At 39.8% G+C, this 20441-nt stretch overlaps 1 protein-coding gene across 4 annotated transcripts in view; it reads right to left on the bottom strand.

Moving 5' to 3' along the window:
• Positions 1-20441, bottom strand: part of MACO1 (macoilin 1) — a 68438-nt gene that overhangs the window by 27481 nt on the left and 20516 nt on the right. For all 4 annotated transcript variants that reach the window (XR_010157595.1, XR_010157587.1, XM_063812139.1 and 1 more), the window contains 3 exon segments: positions 16847-16970; positions 14400-14578; positions 12349-12850 (listed from right to left, as the gene is read on the bottom strand). Coding sequence is in view for 2 of the 4 variants with exons in the window: in XM_063812139.1 (XP_063668209.1) it covers positions 12349-12850; positions 14400-14578; positions 16847-16970 (805 nt within the window). In the remaining 2 variants the exon portion in view is untranslated.

Consider the following 20441-nt stretch of genomic DNA (forward strand, 5'->3'; position numbering starts at 1 on the left):
GAGTAGCTGGGATTACAGGCACCCGAAACTGCACTCAGCTAATTTTTGTATTTTTAGTAGAGACAGAGTTTTGCCATGTTGGCAAGGCTGGTCTCGAACTCCTGGCCTTATGTGATCCACCTGCTTTGACCTCCCAAAGTGCTGGGATTACAGGTGTGAGCCACCGTACCCGGCCCTACCCATATATATTTTTAATTTTTTTTAAAGACAGGTTCTTACTCTGTGGCCCAGGCTGGAGTGCAGAGGTGCGACCCTGGCTCATTGCAACCTCTGACTCCCAGGTTCAAGTGATTCTCGTGCCTCAGCCTCCTGAGTAGCTGGGACTACAGGCACATGCCACCACGCCCAGCTAATTTTTATATTTTTAGTAGAGACGGGGTTTCGCCATGTTGGCCAGGCTGGTCTCGAACTCCTGACCTCAACTGATCCACCTGCCTCAGCCTCCCAAAGTGTGGGATTACAGGTGTGAACCACTGAGCCCAGCCCCTACCCATATTTTTCCATGGATTCATACTATACAATCTGTTTTGCTACCTGCCCCCTCCCCACCCCACTTTAGCAGACAATCTTGGGTTCCTTTAATTACCTTAAGATGGGCTTGCACCTTTCAAGCGAATTGTTTATCTTTCCCACTTAACTACTGTGGTTCCCCACTAAGGACTCATCAGGGCCTTGGGAGAAGGATGGAATCGTCCATGAAAGGCCACCTGCCCCTGGGTTACCAGTCCAGGGAATGCTCACAGGCTCTGTCTCCTAAACTGACCGCTCTGTCTTGCTTCAACCCAATGGTCAGGTCCCAGCTTTGGATTCTATTCTTGCTTCATGCCTATTAACAACCTTGGGCTACATGCTCTGAATCTTCTTCTCCACCTTCTGTTGCAACTTTCTCTCTTGCCCTGGAGCTGGGAGCCAGCCTCAACCATTCCTAACCCTGACCCAGGCCAGTTGCCTACAAGAGATAAAGAATGATAGAAAGATAGATAGTAAATAGCATTAGCCCCCAAATTTGCTAGTGGCTTTGAAATGTTTCTCTAAGATCACAAAATAGGGACATCTTGGATTCTCTCTTCACTTTGCTCTGTTTTACAGTTATTCACACCAAATCATATTGAATCCACTGATTATGAAAAATCAGTATCTAAAAATATAGTCCTTTCTATTCAACAAATGTATAATTTTAAATTGGGTGTAGACATCTTATAATGTAGAGAAACAAAAAATAAGTACCCTAAAACATCTACTTTAGTTTTTTCCTAAACTGCAAGACCAAATACACCAAGGAGTCTTATAAAAGTCAGAGGTTGGCCGGGCGCGGTGGCTCATGCCTGTAATCCCAGCACTTTGGGAAGCTGAGGCGGGTGGATCACAAAGTCAGGAGTTCGAGACCAGCCTGGCCAATATGGTGAAACCCTGTCTCTACAAAAATTAGCCAGGCATGGTGGCGCACGCCTGTAGTCCCAGCTACTCGGGAGGCTGAGGCAGGAGAATCATTTGAACCCAGAAGACAGAGGTTACAGTGACCCGAGATCGGACCACTGCACTACGGCCTGGGTGACAGAGCAGGACTCTGTCTCAAAAAAAAAAAAAAAAAAAAAAAAAAAGTCAGAGGTTACACAGCAGTATTAAATGCTGGTAGCTGGAAGACAAGGTTAAATTCAGAAGTATGAAAGTCTGTGAATTCCTAGTCAAGCCACATTTGAGCAATGTGTGCCATCAGGAAAGTCTAGTCACAGAGGAAAGCTGATCGTTTTTAACATTTGCTATCTTCATCTGCCCTTTTAAGGAAAAAAGGGCAGATTCATGTTTTAAAATCATAAAACATAAATACAAGGTTTAAGTGGGCTAGAAAGTACAATGAAGGGCAATGACACTTTGCTCACTCACCAACTTAAACCAGAAAGGAATGAATCACAAAAACTCGTATCACAGACAACACAATACTAATCAACATACTCACTGATGACTAGAACATTACATAGCTTATTTATAGATTATGTTGTTATCAATATATATGCTCTAAAAATATTTCTCTAGATTCAGATTTGTTAATTTAAATTAGTACTTGCATATAAATTAAACACTTCTCAGCCAGGTGTGGTGGCTCACGCCTGTAATCCTAGCACTTTGGGAGGCCAAGGCAGGCAGATCACTTGAGGTCAGGAGCTCGAGACCAGCCTGGGCAACATGGTGAAACCCCGTCTCTACTAAAAAAAATAAAAAAATTAGCCAGATGTGGTGGCACTGCCTGTAATCCCAGCTACTTGGGAGGCTGAGGCAGGAGAATTACTTGAACCTGGGAGGTGAAGGTTCCCAGATTGCGCCATTGCACTTCAGCCTGGGGGACAGAGTGAGACTCCGTCTCCAAAAACAAAACAAAACAAAAAAAACCAAAAAACACTCCTCAGTGTAAACAAATGAGTTAAAATCTCCCAAAGTGCCTCTCTATGCCTCCCTCTTCTCTGAGGCAGGTCTACCAGTTGCTTAGAGATTCCTGAAAAAAATCCTGAGCAATGTTTTCCCCATTTCCTTTCAGGCTCTCAAGTCTCTAAATAAACAGAACTAATTATGGGAGCAAACCAAGTTATAAGTAATATCATTTTGATGTGCCTAAAATAACCAAATGAATTTGGAGCGGAATAAAAGAGTGAGTATTCAATATATTACACTTTACCCAGATTTCCATATTCTCCTTAAGAAAAGGCACTTTCTTTTCCATGGCTTCAAAATTTCTAGGAGCTCACCATCATGGCAATGTGCACACCCCAGGACTCTAGGCCTTCGAAGCAAGAATGAGGAACCAGGTTAATGGTGGCCTCTCTGCAGGGTAAGTTGATGGTTACATCTCTGGTCTCAAGTCTTCTAGTTCAGGGCTCTTAAATCTGCTGCTGCCAAGCTAAGCCTACTCCAGACATAAAGAACAATTCCCATGCTGTGGGGCTCTAGGCTGTCTGGACCAGACCAATTCCCAAGCTAGCCCTAATCAGAGTTGAAGTCTCAGAGATCCTGTAAGCTTTCAAGGACACAAGCAGCTGGCTCCCTTCTATTTAGAGATAAGTAAGTACACTCATGTGTCTTTGGCAAGAGCAAGAATTTTTAACACACAACAGCACCTCTCTAGCAGAAAAAAAAAATCTGAAATTCTAACCATTTTTTCTACAGATTTTAACCATGAGATCCTAGAATCTCATTCTAGTGCCAATCCTTGGGCCAATGTTAGTTGTATTTGCATTCAAAACAAAAAGCCAAAAAAATATAAAGCAGAAAAAGCAAGCAAGTTGATAAAAATTTTTAAAGTACTATGGTGTAACAGAAAGGGTTCCAGAAGTCAAAAAACTTCAGTTCTGGTCCTGGCACCGTCACCCTAAGCTTGGTCACCCACACCAGCCATGTAATCTTCTAGGGTTCATTTACTTCATTGATAAAAATGAAAAACAACAGAGTTCAAGGAAGCTGGTCTAGATAGCTCTTAGATCTCTTCTACTTGCAAAAAAAAAAAAAAAAAAAAAAATCATCATTCTAATTTCTACTCAGTTTTATTAAATGGTACTCTACCAAGCAAACTCTGGATACATTTCCTTTATGACTCTTTATACCAGATAGAATTCAACTACTTTAAAGGGTTGATATCATATTAAAAATAAACACTATAATAAAAAAGATGAATTTGTCTTAACAAAAAAGGCAGTGGAATGGAAATAAACAGAGAAGATACATTTGCTTCAACATTTCTGCAGATTATGGATCACTTAGTATTTTGTTAACTCAAAGTGTTAAATTCTCTCCCTTAACAAGGAAACTGAAAGAAGTAACAATTGCCGACAAGAAACCACATGGTCTTGGGCTGTTTTGAGAGGGAACCTTGTGGCAAGTACAAACAAAATTGTTGATTCCTCTGCAGGCCTTGAAACTTCAGGACAGCAGTTCAGGTGTCGCACCCTGCTCTGCCTGATCTTAGAGAGTGATTTCTTTTTTATTTTTTTTTGAGAAAGAGCCTTGCTTTGTTGCCCAGGCTAGAGTGCTGTGGCATGATCTTGGCTTACTGCAACCTCTGCCGCTTGGGTTCAAGCGATTCTCCTGCGTCAGCTTCCCAAGTAGCTGGGGTTAAAGGTGTGCGCCACCATGCCCAGCTAATTTTGTATTTTTAGCAGAGACAAGGTTTCACCATGTTGGTCAGGCTGGTCTCAAACTCCTGACCTCAAGTGATCCACCCGCCTTGGCCTCCCAAAGTGCTAGGATTATGGACGTGAACCACCGTGCCCGGCCGAGCATGTTTTCTGAATGATCCCACTGGCCTGCCATGGAATATTCCACCCTATGTAAAAATGAGTGTTAGACTAAGTTGAGAAAATGATTTTTATATAATTTAAGTGAAAAAAGCAGGACACAAAAACTGCACAAACAACTCTAAAGGCATGATCTATGAAAGAAAAAATTGACAAGCTAGACCTCATTAAAATAAAAATTTCTGCTCTATAAAAGACACTGTCAAGAGAATAAAAAGCCTCAGACTGAAAGTATAACATTTGCAAAAGGCATCTGATAAAGGACTATTATCGAAAATATACGAAGAACTCTTAGAACTCAACAATAAGAAAACAAACACACTGATTTTAAAATGGGCTGAACTGGCCGGGTGAGGTGGCTCACGCCTGTAATCCCAGCACTTTGGGAGGCTGAGGCAGGTGGATCACCTGAGGTCAGGAGTTTGAGACCAGCCTGACCAATATGGAGAAAACCCATCTCTACTAAAAATACAAAATTAGCCGGGCATGGTGGTGCATGTCTGTAATCCCAGCTACTCGAGAGGCTGAGGCACGAGAATCGCTTGAACCCAGGAGGTGGAGGTTGCAGTGAGCCAAGATGGCACCATTGCACTCCAGCCTGGGCAACAAGAGTGAAACTCCATCTCAAAAATAAATAAATAAATAAATAAAATGGGCAGAACTAATATCAAAAAGACAAAAAATAACACACGTTGGCAAGGATGTGGAGAGAAGGAAACCCTTAAACACTGCTGGTGAGAATGTAAATCAATTCAACTTCTATGGCAAACAGTATGGAGATTCCTCAAAGAATTATAAGTAAAACCGCCACTTGATCCAGCAATCCCACTACTGGTTAGCTACCCAAAGAAAAATAAATCAATGTATCAAAAATATACCTGCACTTGTATATTTACTGCCACACTAGTCACAATAGCAAAGATATGGAATCAACCTAAGTGTCCATCAATGGATGACTGGATAAAGAAAATGTGGTATACATACACAATGGAATATTGTTCAGCCATATAAAGAATGAAATTATGTCTTTTGCAGCAACATGGGTAGAAATGGAGGTCATTATCTTAAGTGAAACAAGCCAGATGCGAAAAGCCTGATATTACATGTTTGTACTCATAAGTGGGTGCTAAAAAATGTGTACACATGGACACAGAGTTGAATGATAGACAATGCAGACTCGGAAAGATGAGGGGATAGAAGGAGGGTCGATAATGAGAAGTTGGTTAACAGGTAAAATGTATATTATTTGGGTGAAAGCCCTGACTTGACCAATACACAATCTATGCATGTAACAAAATTGCACTTGTACACCATGAATTTATACAAATTTTAAAAGTGGGCTAAGACTTTAACAGACACCTCACCAAAAAAAGATGCACAGATGGTAAACAAGCATATAAAAAGATGTAACATCATATCATATGTCACCAGGGAAATGCAAATTAAAACAACGAGATACCACTATCCACCTATTAGGGTGGCCGAAATCCATAACACTGACAATACCAAGTGCTGGCCAGGATTTACAGGAACTCCCATTCATTGTTGGTGGGAATGCAAAATGGTATAGCCACTGTCAAAGACATTGTGGCAGTTTCTTATAACTAAACATACTCTATGATCCAGCAACTGTGCTCCTTGGAATTTATCCAAAGAAGCTGAAAACTTATGTCCACCCCAAAACCGGCACATAGATGTTTATAGCTTTATTTATAATTGCCAAAACTTGGAAAAAACCAAGATGTCCTACAGCAGGTGAATGGATAAACTTGCGGTATATCCAGACAATGGAATATTATTCAGTACTAAAAAGAAATGAGCTATTAGGCCAGGAAAAGACACGGAGCAGGCTGGGCATGATGGCTCATGCCTGTAATCCCAGCACTTTGGGAGGCCGAGGCAGGTTGATCACTTGAGCACAGGAGTTCAAGACCAGCTTGGGCAACATAGTAAGTTCCTGTCTCTATATTTAAAAAAAAAAAAAAAATTGCCTGGGCGCAGTGGCTCATGCCTGTAATTCCAGCACTTTGGGAGGCCGAGGTGGGTGGATCACCTGAGGTCAGGAGTTCAAGACCAGCTGGTTAACATGGCGAAACCCCATCTCTACTAAAAAACCGTCTCTACTAAAAATACAAAAAATTAGCTGGGCATGGTGGTGGGTGCCTGTAATCCAAGCTACTCGGGAGGCTAAGACAGGAGAATCACTTGAACCCGGGAGGTGAAGGTTGCAGTGAACTGAGATAGCACCTTGCACTCCAGCCTGGGCAACAAGAGCAAGATTCCATTTCGGCGGGGGGGGGGGGGAAAAAGAAATTATAGACGGGTGCGGTGGCTCACGCCTGTAATCCCAGAACTTTGGGAGGCCCAGGCAGGCAGATCACCTGAGGTCAGGAGTTCAAGACCAGCCTGGCCAACACAGCGAAACCCCATCTCTACCAAAAATACAAAAATTAGCCGAGTGTGATGGCAGCCGCCTGTAATCCCAACTATTCAGGAGGCTGAGGCAGGAGAATCGCTTGAACCTGGGAGGTGGAGGTTGCAGTGAGCCGAGATCACACCACTGCACTCCAGCCTGGGTGACAGAGTGAGAACCCATCTCAGAAAAAAAGAAAAGAAAAGAAAAGAAAAAGAAATTATAGAAGACATGGAGGAATCTTAAATGCACATTACTAAGTGAAAGAAGTCAATCTGAAAAGGCTATGCAATATCATTCCAACCATACAACATTCTGGAAAAGGCAAAACTAAAGAGATAGTGAAAAGATCAGCACTTCTCAGGGGTCAGGGGAGGGTAGGGATGGATGGACGGAGCACAGAGGATTTCTAGGGCAGTAAAACTACTCTGTATATTATACATTAGGTAGATACATGCCATTATAAATGTATTCCAACCCATAAGACTGTTTAACACTAAGAATGAATTCTAATGTAAACTGTGGACTAACTGATAATAATGTGTCAATGGAGGTTCGTGTGTGTAACAAATGTACCACTCTGGTGGGGGATGCTGACAATGGGAAGGCTAGGCATGTGTGGGGACAGCAGGTATATGAGAAATCTGTATCTTCCACTCAATTTTTCTGTGAACCTAAAACTGTTCTAAAAATTAAAACCTATTTTAAAAAACACTATAAAATGCTATGATGACAACTATATATAATTAGCCTATGAGAAGACAACAAAATTTTAACAGCAATTTGTATCATGATTGTGGGACTATTTTCTCTTTTTCCTTTATCTAAAATTGTAATGATTTTTTTCACACTTAAAATATTTTTAATTGACCCCTGAGGAAAAATTTTAAACCAACCTTATTCTAATTTATATTATTCCTTTCCAACTTAGTACTTAGTTAAAACAACTGATCTTCCTCATTGCTTTTTCTGTTTTTGACTAGAATTTTTCTCATGTTGGAATCAAAACCATTTTTGGCTTCCAACATTAAGTCTGTTTTTAAATATCTTAGGTAAACAATTCAGAAATCAAGCTGGTAGAAAACAGGGTCATTTTGTAAGGTTTATGTTTCTAAAACCAACAGAGTACTCCAGACTGCCTTTGGCAAGTTCCCAAACTTTCTAGGAAAGGACCCTATAGGCAACACCTATTTATTCCCAGGTTCCTCACCTTCCTCCACATTTCTTTACCTTAGCAATCTACCCAGCATCTTCTGCTCCACTTTCTCCTGTATTTCCTTGTAAAGCAGAGCTTCTTCCATTCACCCAGTTCCTTGTCACCATGTATCATTCATTGATTCAACATTCACTAAGCACTCTATTTTTGTAGAGAGATATTAAAAATGAAGAGAACCAGCTTCTGCCCCCTGGAACTCACAATCTAATAAGGGGGAAAGATCGTCAAAACAAGTGACTACTATATGATGGACGTCAGCACACTTTTTCTGTAAAGGGCCAGACAGTATATACTTTTGGCTTTGCAGGCCATAGTCTCTGTGGCAGCTATTCAGCCCTGCCACTGTAGCACGAAAGCAGCCATTGATATGATGTAAATGAATGAGAGCGGCTGTGTTCCAGTAAAATTTATTTTTACAAAAACAGGCAGTGGGCCAGATTTGGCCTGTGTGCTGTTGTTTGCTAACCCATGGTATACAGCATACTAAAGAACATCCCTGGAGCTGAGAGAGCTTGAGAAAGACCTGCCAGACTGCCCGCCCTTTTACAGGGAATAGCCATCAAACCTTAATTGGACAGCCAAACCGAGCTACAAGAATTCTCCTTGAAACTGGTGGAGCAGTAATGAATTTTCCCCCCAAAAGTCACTGAATTGGTTTCTCAAAAATAGCAGTTCTCACCCACAGTTTTCAGACAGACATAGCTGTAGAATGTGTTGCAATTAATCTATATTATTATAGTAGAGTTACTGGTTAGTTAATATAGTACTGGTTTTCAAATTTTGTCTTCAACACTTAGAAAAGGGTAGATCAACTTGGGGACACATGGAGAGAAAGACTGGAACAACAGACACTAGGGACTTGAAAAGGAGGAAGAGAGGGAGGCAGTCAAGGGCTGAAAAACCTTCCTATTGGGTACTATGTTCACTGTCTAGGTGATGGGATCAATAGAAGCCCAAAGCTCAGCATCATGCAATATGCCCTTGCAACAAACCTGCATATGAACGCACGTGTACCTCCTAAATCTAAAATAAAAAAAAAAAAAAGGAGAGATCAATTTTATCGCTAAAGCATCCCTGAGGAAGTTTGTTGGCCTGAAACTGTGCACCACCCCAAGTGTGCCTGCAGAAGCAAACAGTGCATGTACATACTGTCAGCCCTGTATGTTTGCATCAGAAGGGGTCTTAGAGACTGCTGAGTTCAGGCTGCTCCATCTGGATAACAAACCCACTCTCTAGCTAACAACTCAAACATGTCAGGTTTGAATCAGTCACAATCTTATTGACATGGATCAAAACATACATGAAGTCAAACGAGGAAACAGAGGCGACGGCTAAGGAAGGGTGGGAGGAAGTAAGATAAGACCTCCTCCAACCAAGCTGGATAATCTGCTCAGATAGATGCCTTTCCTTTTCAACTCTTTCATTGCTGTTCATCATAGAAAAATGTGAAAATGTATGAAAATAAAAAGAAAAAATAAATGCCCAATACTATCAAGGGATAACAACTATTGTTAACAATTTGGTTATTTTCCCTTTAAATCATTTTTCTATGTATATTAGAAAAAATTGTTTTTCATTAAATTGCTTTCTCCTTTATTCATGAAATGCTTTGACATACTTCCCCATATTCTTTAATATGGCTTGAAAGTATGATTTTATAGTATCTATATGAAAAGTTTATTAAATGGATGGACCATAATTTATTTTAAATTTCTCCCATTATTGGATATTTACATCATCCTTTTTTTTGGGGGGGGGGGAAGGAAGGGAACCAACATTTATTGAATGCCTGTATCTTAACAACAGCACTATTCTATTAGTTTTATCTCAACTTTCCAAGAAATGGAAATCAGAGGGGTCAAATAATATGCCCAAGGCCACTCAGACAGTAAATAGAAGGTCCAGGATCCAACCAAGGTGTGATTTAAAAACCTATATTCTTTGCATAGTATTCTTTATTTTATTTTATTATTATTATACTTTAAGTTTTAGGGTACATGTGCACAATGTGCAGGTTTGTTACATATGTATACATGTGCCATGTTGGTGTGATGCACCCATTAACTCGTCATGTAGTATTAGGTGTATCTCCTAATGCTATCCCTCCCCCCTCCCCCCACCCCACAACAGTCCCCGGAGTGTGATGTTCCCCTTCCTGTGTCCATGTGTTCTCCTTGTTCAATTCCCACCTATGAGTGAAAACATGTGGTGTTTGGTTTTTTGTCCTTGCGATAGTTTGCTGAGAATGATGGTTTCCAGTTTCGTCCATGTCCCTACAAAGGACATGAACTCTTCATTTTTTATGGCTGCATAGTATTCCATGGTGTATATGTGCCACATTTTCTTAATCCAGTCTATCGATCCCCTTATTTTTTATAACATTAAAAGTTGAAAATAATACCATGGGAGCTTATAAACCTACTTAACTATAATGTTGTCTCTTAGTCATTTGATAGTAAGTAGTTCTCCAAAACAGAGTAATACCTGGGGCACTGTAGGTCAAGGCAGAGTACGCATTAGTGACCACAAGAAGAAGCATACTCCTTAGGTGTAGGCACGGGGGCACTGGACCCATGTCATCATCTCCAGCTTACTGGACAATTAGCCATCTGGGTCCTTGAACTTCTCTACTAAAAGCAGATCAGACAGTAGAGTCAATCAATATCACAAACCATCATTTAGTAATAGTTTGACCGCTATTACTAAACTTGCGTCAGCCTGGGCAACATGGCGAGATCTCCTCTCTACAAAAAAATTAAAAAATTAGCCAGGCATAGTGGCATGCGCCTGTAGTCCCAGCTACACAGGAGAATGAGGTGGGAGGAAAACCTGAGCCTGGGGAGGTAGAGTCTACAGTTAGCTGTGATCACGCCACTACACTCCAGCCTTGGCAAAACAGTGAGATCCTATCTCAAAAAAAAAAAATGTGTAGGAGAAAGGATGGTAAATAGCTGTGACAGATGTTTTGTGTATAGCATTTAGTGAATTTGTGGGATATTCCTCTGAAATAGAAGGTAAACTAATCGGTCTTTCTCCCATGGGCATCTGGAGGAGAGTTCTCTTCCACGTGTTTTTTCTGCTGGGCACAATGGCCAGAATGTCCTAACAAATGGATATGGATGCCAGCCAGGCAACAGCAATAGCACACTTCCAAAAGTAGCCTGGGGGCTGTGAAAACTCTAGAGCCTGTATTAGTAGAACCCAAATATACCTTGCTTAGTTTAACTGCCAATCAGAAAATTAAAACAAATTAATAATCTAGTTCATACCATTTATAATGCTGGAAAACCTCCCTCCTAGAATAAACGGACTGCCTAAAGGGCTGCCTAAAGCAAGCCAGAGAAAGAAGAATATAACTTACTGGAAGGGGAGAGTTTCAATTGCCCTCTTGAGTTACATACACACAAAAAAGCTCCAGTTTAGATCTCAGTTTCCAAATTAAAGATCTGAGGTGAAAGGAACATATTTGTGTTTGCCTAACATAAGCCATATAAAATATAGTAAAATTAAGTCTGAGCCAGTCAATGTAATAAAACAATGTTATTCTTTTATGGCGGGGCATGGTGGCTCACATCTGTAATCCCAGGACTTTGGGAGGCCAAAGCAGGTGGATCACTTGAGGTCAGGAGTTTGAGACCAGCCTGGGCAACATGGTGAAATCCTGTCACTATTAAAAATACAAAAAAATTAGCCTGGCATGGCGGCAAGCACCTGTAATCCCAGTTAGTTGGGAGGCTGAGGCAGGAGAATCACTTGGAGCCAGGAGGCGGAGGTTGCAGTGAGCCGAGATCGTGCCAGCCTGGGCAATAGAGCAAGACTCCGTCTCAAAAAAAAAAAAAAATTCTTTTAATTAAAATGAGAAAAGGAACATTCCTAATTAAACTTTGTGTCTAACACTGTTTCTCCTGGATTTTTGTGAAAGAGATTGCTTTTCAAATCTAAATTTCCCAGAGTTATCTAGGATAATTCATATTCTAAGTGCAGAAAAACAAACAGAAAAACAAAACAAGCACAAAGTAGTAAGGACAACTTTCTCACCCCTCTCCTGCAATGTATATCTGTTTGACAGAGATTTGCGTGAACAAGCACAAACTCTTCTTTTTGTGTTTATGCCAAGAGAACTCTGGACATGCAAACAGAAAAGGACAAGGACCAAAGAAGTGCCTTACAACACGACTAGAAGAATCAAGTTACAGGTCAATTTGTCACATGTGGGAAGTAATTTAGTGTCACTCCTTATTCAGAACACTGCAAAGAGCTGAAATCAATGCTTCAAAACAATAACACAAGGTGGCCAACAAACTCATGTAAAACACCACACATCACTAGTCACAATATCTGATTACAAACAATCCCTACAGGCCCATATGGGAGTATGTCAAGAGTATGTCAAGTTTACTGGAAAGTGTTAGTAAGGATGCAGCATGTGCACTTACCTGACCAGTGCGTCTGGTTTGCTTAGCTGGTTATTAGGAATACAGTTTTCCATTAAGTCCTTGTGTGTACTTGGGCTCTTGCTAGTGCATTTCTGCTTCTTCTCATTTTTACTAGATGAGGAAGGAATGCTCCCATTTGTGGCGCTATGACTTCGAGGTGAAGAGTTCACAACTCCACTGGCATTTTTGTAATTTTTTGAGGAAGCAGTGCATGAGTCCTCTTTCAAGAGATTTTCTGTACTTCCCACAAGATCATTATTTAATCTTTTACTATTGATATGGTTTTCCATATACTCAATCTCTTGTATTTTAGAGTCTACAGGTTGTAGAATATTGTTGTTATTTATTCCAAGGTTGTGTTTTTTGGCATCCTTGTCCTTTTCTTTCCCTTTTTCTCGGTATTCTATCTCTGGCAAAGTTGTGGAGAGTTTTTTGTTGGCTGGGATACCTCCATTGTGGTGTATAAGGATCGAAGAATCCATATCAGGTAATCCTTTGGCTGCTACAATACCAAAAACAAACCAACAAACAAAAAGCCCACACCGGAATATTTAGTTGTTTAACAACACAGATTAATTCAACAAACTATTATCTACACTTAAGAAATTCACATTAGTTTGCACACTCATTATATGCTAATCAAGAAGCAAATCCTCATAGTTTACTAGAAGATGTAGGAAAAAATAGAAGAAAATCCAAATACATTTGAGAAACTCTACATTTAGAAAATCACCATCATTTATGAAAATGATGGCCACTAAAGGTCTAGTCTTGAAAACAAGATCAGGGTTTTATAATTAGGTCACACTTTGTGTATTAGTCAAATCAAACTCGCCTATCACTGAGGTGAGAGGACAAAGGCAGATCCTAAGAAGTCATATTTTTTAAGTGCCTGGAGTAAACGAACTGTTAATAACTTTACTGAAAAGAAAGAGGTTAAATGAAACAAAAGAAGAGGAATAATTTTAGGATACAGGACATCTATCCTTTTTCTGGACTCTAGTGTTGAGGTAATAAGGAAGTCTGTATCATTTACCAGACCACTCAGAAAGAATTTTGTGTATCGGGTCTACACATTCCAATTTACTAAGGTCTACTTGAAGAGATATTTTTGCACCACATCACACAAAAACAAAATTTTGAAATATATTAAATAAAAACATGACCTCAAACTTTCAACTTTCAAACCAATGGAAACTAGCTACTGCCAATTATCTATTTCTATTGCCCATGAGAGAGATTCCATTAGAAATGGTTCAATTTAAAATCTGCATTACATTATATGAAGCATTTAGAACACGACCTATCCATCTTGGCTCTATTCAGAAGACATCTGGCTTCTGAAGTTCAATTCTACATGTCTACATCTCCATTGTGCTTATACTTTGGTTCTTGGCTTGCTTCAATTACCAGTTCACATAGTTCCATACTATTTTGTTGCTGAGAATATATATTTTAAAATACGTAAAACAGGCTGGGCATAGTGGCTCATGCCTGTAATCCCTACACTTTAGAAGGTGGAGGTGGGAAGATTGCTTGAGATCAGGAGTTCGAGACTAGCCTGAACAACACAGTGAGACCTCATCTCTACAAAAAAATAATTAAAAAAAATTAGCCAGGCATGGTGGCACATGCCCATGGTAGCAGCTGCTCAGGAGGCTGAGGAGGGAGGATTACTTTGCTCCCAGGAGTTTGAGGCTGCAGTGGGCCCTAACTGTTATCACTGCACTCCAGCTTAGGCAACAGAGTGAGACCCTCCCTGTCTCAAAAAACTAAATTAAATAAAAATCAGAATTAAAATATAAAAAAGATATAAATATATTTTAAAATAATAAAATAAACATATTTAAACACATAGTCTTCAGACAGTATGTAAAAAACTTCATTCACAATCTGTATTTCATTGACCAAATAAAACAATGACCCTGAGGAGGAACACCATTAGACAGAAAAAAACAAAATCCTAGCTACTTTTCCAGAAAAGAAAATTCTACCAAGAGACAAAATAATGACTAGCCTATTGAGCCAACAGCTTTAGGGTAAAGACCTACCTTCCTCGGCCTCTTTTTCTTGCTTCTGTAGCATCTGTTGCTCTGGAGGGAGAGCTTGTTGAAGAAGTTGCATGTAAAACTCGTTCTCTTTTTGTACTTCTTTTTGCTTCCTTAACCGCATTTTGTAGCTTACGTAACTTTTGAAGCCAAAGCCCAAAGTTACCACAGGGTACCCAATACTAGAAAGAAGACAATCCAGCCAGTAATTGTAGGTTTAAAATGAACCACCTGTGCCTCAAGCACATGAGCATACCTATGGCTTAAAATTTAAAAATAAATTCTAATTGATGATGGTAGTTGAGAATAGCATTCACTAGACATACAAATAAATGTAATGTCTACTGTGGAAATCAGAAGCAACTGGCACACAGAACAAAACCCCCAGGAACAACAGGACTGCTAGACCGTAAGACGACACTTCCCATTAGACGTTGGCATTCTTCAAATTAATTCAAGGAGTCACCACAGTGACTGTCAGATACAGTGGCTAATAATGCCTTTGAAGAAATATTGAAGAAACTGCCTTATGCATTAGAACTTAGGCAGATACCTGTACCCTTTTTTTTTTTTTTGAAATGGAGTCTCGCTCTGTTGCCCAGGCTGGAGTGCAGTGGCGTGATCTTGGCTCACTGCAACCTCCGCCTCTCGGGTTCAAGTGATTCTCCTGCCTCAGCCTCCTGAGTAGCTGGGACTACAGGCCTGCACCACCATGCCCAGCTAATTTTTGTAATTTTAGTAGAGACAGGGTTTCACCATGTTGGCCAGGATGGTCTCGATCTCTCGACCTCGTGATCCACTCACCTCGGCCTCCCAAAGTGCTGGGATTACAGGTGTGAGCCACCACGCCTGGCCTGTATGCTTTTAAAAACTAAAAGGGTAGAGACTTTATGGGTAGCCAAAAGTAAACATAAGTGTTAAAAAAAAAAAAAATCACAAGGACATCATTTGATTTTCAATACTAGAAGGCAGGGTCAAATTCAGGTGACTAATTTAATCTTCTTGCTGCCTGAGGGGTACTGTCACCAGCTATTCCTTGAAGATTGGTTCACAAACACTCTGTCATATATAAATTCTGTCATACATAAATTCAAGAATCATTTAGATAAGTATCCGATATGATCAGTGCCAACATTTGGTTTGTATCACCAAATTAAACCAGCTGTACTTAGAACTCTAATCTCTGGGATAGAAAGTTAAATATTTTCATTGAACTTACCAGCCTGCCTAACATCATTTCAAAGCCTCTGCAAACACTGTCAAGCCCATATAAGTTTCACTAACATGAAAATGTATCAATTTATAATTAGTCTAAATGTGGTCTCACTACAAACTTACAGTGACATGTTTTATTGACCAAGTTCATTTAATTTACTTGTTTGTAAAAAGACTAAAAATACTGGAAACAGTATTTTTTTAGTTGATTACTGTTTATTTTGGTTTCTGCCATAAATATTAGTAAAAATTGGTGTGTTTAGGAGAAACATACATTAGGTGGTAAGTTCCACAATAGATATAAATAAGAACCAAGCTCATTTTTCAAAAATGTTTCATAGTTAAGATTAAATGAATAATATCTTAATATTCATTAACATAAAGAGAAATAATATTCATTCAAAAATTATTAATAATATTCTCTTACTTTTATAAATAGGCTAAGGAAATTCTAAATTATTTTAAGTTTCATGTATTAGCCATATATTTCATCAAGACCTTCTGGAATCATTACCTGATTATAACAAACATAGCTAACATTCATCAGACACCTATGTGCTTGGCATTAAGTTGAATACATGTATCACTTCAGTTCCTTTTTCCCATGACACAGTGAAGCAGGTAAGAAAACCATGGCTTAGAGGCAGTGACAAGGCAACACAAGCTGTCAGAGGACAGAGCTGGGATTCACTCATCTGCCTGAAAAGGGGGAGCTCATGGTCTTTCCAACCATGCTGTACTGCTTTCTGGGTCCATGTAAAATTTCTAAGAATAAATTTACAGTTGAACTTAACATTCTACAGTGAAATGAATTATAGACAAAGAATATATATAATACTGGCTGGGTGCACTGGCTCACACCTATAATCCCAGCACTTTGGGAGGCCGAGAAAGGTGGATCACTTGAGGTCAGGAGTTCGAGACCAGTCTGGCCAATATGATGAAACCCTGTCTCTACTAAAAATACAAAAATTAGCCAGGTGTGGTGGCACGCGCCTGTAATCCCAGCTACTTGGGAGGCTGAGGCAGGAAAATCGCTTGAAGCCGGGAGGCAGAGGTTGCATAACCAAGATCGTGCCACTGCATTCCAGCCTGGGTGACAGAGCGAGACTCCGTCTAAAAAAAAAAAAAAAAAAATATATATATATATATATACACACACACACACACATACATACACACATACACACACACACACACACACACACACACACACACATTTATGTAATACTTACCAGTGAGCAGCAAATGGACGACAAAGGTCTACATGAAAGTTTTTGAGATCTTTAAATCTAATGGCTGCTTCAATATAAACAAAGAGGATCCAGAGAGACACTGTAGGCAAACACACTCCCCTTTCTGTGAGAAAGCAGCAGAGAGGCAAGCATTAATAAACGATATAGTAACTAACAGATGGATTGTTTGGGAGACTAATTTGACGACAGTAACTTTCATTAAGACCTTCACCTAAACTAAATTAAAAGGCAAACTGATCCAAACTGAAAGCTTTTATATGACAAATGATTCCACAGAATCACTGACAAAAATAAAAGACAAACGTCCTGGCAAAAAATATTTACAATGTATGTAAAACAAAGGATTCATAGCCCTGACATACAAAGAGTTCCTACAAATCAATAAAAAGCTAACTAAAGAAAATACTTTACGAGTCACAAAAGAAGAAATACAGATGGCTAAAAAACATAGAAAAAGATGTTAACTACTGATTAGAGAAATACAAATTAAACCAATCAGTTTCCATTTTCTTAACTATTAGATAAAAATTTTAAAGACAGATAATAGCATAGGGAGGGTATGGGCAAAGGTTCATTTTCATACTCGGCAATAATATAAATTGGGACAACCATTTTAGATAGCAATTTGGCAGTATATTTAAATTTAAATACTTGTAACTTTCTTTTACCCAGAAATTCCACTTCTTTTTTTTTTTTTTTTTTTTGAGGGAGTCTCACTCTGTCGCCCAGGCTGGAGTGCAGTGGCGTGATCTCGGCTCACTGCAAGCTCCGCCTCTCAGGTTCAAGCAATTCTCCTGCCTCAACCTCTCAAATAGCTGGGACTATAGGCGCCCACCACCACGACCGGCTAATTTTTTGTATTTTTAGTAGAGACAGGGTTTCATCGTGTTAGCCAGGATGGTCTCCATCTGCTGACCTCGTGATCCGCCTACCTCAGCCTCCCAAAGTGCTGGGATTACAGGCGTGAGCCACCGTGCCTGGCCCAGAAATTCCACTTCTAAGAATCTACCCCATAGAAACATAAAAGAGTCTTGAGATAAATACATAAAAATATTCACTGGGCTGGGCACAGTGGCTCACACCTGTAATCCCAGCACTTTGGGAGGCCGAGGAGGGCGGATCACCTGAGGTCGGGAGTTCAAGACCAGCCTGGCCAACATGGCAAAACCCTGTTTCTACTAAAAATACAAACATTAGCCGGGCGTGGTGGCAGGCGCCTGTAATCTCAGCTACTTGGGAGGCTAAGGCAGGAGAATCGCTTGAACCCGGGAGGCAGAGGTTGCGGTGAGCCAAGATTGCATCATTGCACTTCAGCCTGGGCAACAAGAGCGAAACTCCGTCTCAAAAAAAAAAAAAAAAAAAATTCACTGTAGGGCCAGGCGTGGTGGCTCATGCTTGTAATCCCAGCACTTTGGGAGGCCAAGGTGGGTGGATCACGAGGTCAGGAGTTCAAGACCAGCCTGACTAACGTGGTGAAACCCCATCTCTACTAAAAATACAAAAATTAGCTGGGCATGGTGGCGCACACCTGTAATTCCAGTTACTCGGGAGGCTGAGGCAAGGGAATTGCTTGAACCCAGGAGGCGGAGGTTGCAGTGAGCCGAGATTGCGCCACTGCACTCCAGCCTGGGCAACAGAACGAGACTCTGCCTCAAAAAAAAAAAAAATTCACCGTAATATTATTTGCAATAGCAAAAATTTAGAATTTAAATGTTCATCAACAGGAAACTGTTTATGATAAATCTATATAATGAAATATGTTGAAGGTTTCCTAAAGAATGAGGAAGATCTGCATTGTCATGGAATGACATAAAAAAAATAATCCTTAAGTAAGAACAAGTTGTAGGACAAAGAAATGTTTCTGACACTTAAGTACTGTTCAAAAATTTTTTTTCTGAAGCACAAATTCATATTCCCTTTGTAATTAAAAACAATTTTCAAGGGAGGAAAAAGCAACTTGCAACAAAATAAGATGCAAATAAAGGCAAATGTCCATTGGCTTTTAGAATCAAAATCTGCAGGCTAGGTCCATCTATATCAGGACATGACTAATAATGGGATATTTATGAATGTGGACTACATGGGCACGAGGGGGAAAAAATCAGTGACCTGAAGGCTTTTTGCTAAGGATCTTTGGGATGAAACTAAAGAAAAATCATAGTATCTTCAAACTAGGAAGATCATTTTGTCTAACTTCCTCATTTTGTTGAAGAGTAAACCCCAGAGTTTAAATAAACTGGGCCCAAGTTCACAGAGACAGTACTAAATCTGCTTCTAAGGAGAACCTCCCTTAGTCATAGTACCTGAGTGAAGTTGTCACTGGATGCTCTGTGAAGCCAGCTAATGGTCTCAACCACTCTTATGAATTTAACGTATCAAAAATAGGTACTTTTTTTCCTTTTCTTTTTTTTTTTTTCTTTTTTTTTTTGGAGACAGAGTCTCGCTCTGTCGCCCAGGCTGGAGTGCAGTGGAGTGCTGGAGTGTAGTGAAGTACAGATGTGATCTCAGCTCACTGCAACCTCTGCCTCCTGGGTTCAAGCGATTTTCCTGCCTCAGCCTCCTGAGCAGCTGGGATTACACACACGCCACCATGCCTGGCTAATTTTTGTATTTTTAGTAGAGATGAGTTTCGCCATTTTGGCCAGGTTGGTTTTGAACTCCTGAATTCAAATGATCCATCCGCCTTGGCCTCCCAAAGTGCTGGGATTGCAGGTGTGAGCCACCGTGCCCAGCCCAAAAATAGGTATTTTCACAATGTAGGAGGAAGAACAGCAACCCACAGAACAATGCATTTTCAAAATCATTTCAAAATGCATTTTCAAATATTTATCTGCCCTATTCTGTATATTAATTTATAAGGTTATTATAAACATAATAAGCACATTACAGAAAAAAATAGAAAAATTAGACAAAATACCTGTATTCTACATCTATGAAATAAACAAAATCACATTGAAAGCATTTTTGAGCAAGTATAATAATCATATTGTACATACAGTTTTATATCCTGTTTTTTTTCCCCTCTTAACCACCAGGAAAAAAGCTTATGCTACAATATTATTCTTTGTAATCATATGTAATTTCATCAACCATTCCTAATATTGTCAGGAAATAATTTTAAATTTTAACAACTACCCCAAGTTATAGGAATTGCACTCATATTTGTCAGCCCAATAAGAGTAGTTTTTTGTTTCGTTTGTTTAAGCACTAGTCATCCCAAATTAAAACATATTTCATAACTTAGCTATTCCAATATGCATTTCTGAGCCTAGGGCTAAAGATGGGCCAGTAGCATTTTATGACATTAGCTACACTGCTGCCCTGTGGGTCACCCACTGAACTAGTTTCCAATAGGTTCTATTAATAGTTATATGGTTAGTTTCTTCTCCACTACTAAGATATTACTAAAGAAATTTAAGAAATCGCCACAGCTCATCAGAGTCACAGAATATTTGAGGTGGAAGGTTCTTTAGCCATTATTTAGATGACTATACCTTTATATAACAGAGAAGCTGAGACCTAGGGAGAGTGACGAGTGTAAAAGGCAGCTCACTAGAAACTGAGGCCCAGGATA

Source organism: Pan troglodytes, chromosome 1, assembly GCF_028858775.2.
Source record: "Pan troglodytes isolate AG18354 chromosome 1, NHGRI_mPanTro3-v2.0_pri, whole genome shotgun sequence".
NCBI classification, from domain to species: Eukaryota; Metazoa; Chordata; class Mammalia; order Primates; family Hominidae; genus Pan; species Pan troglodytes.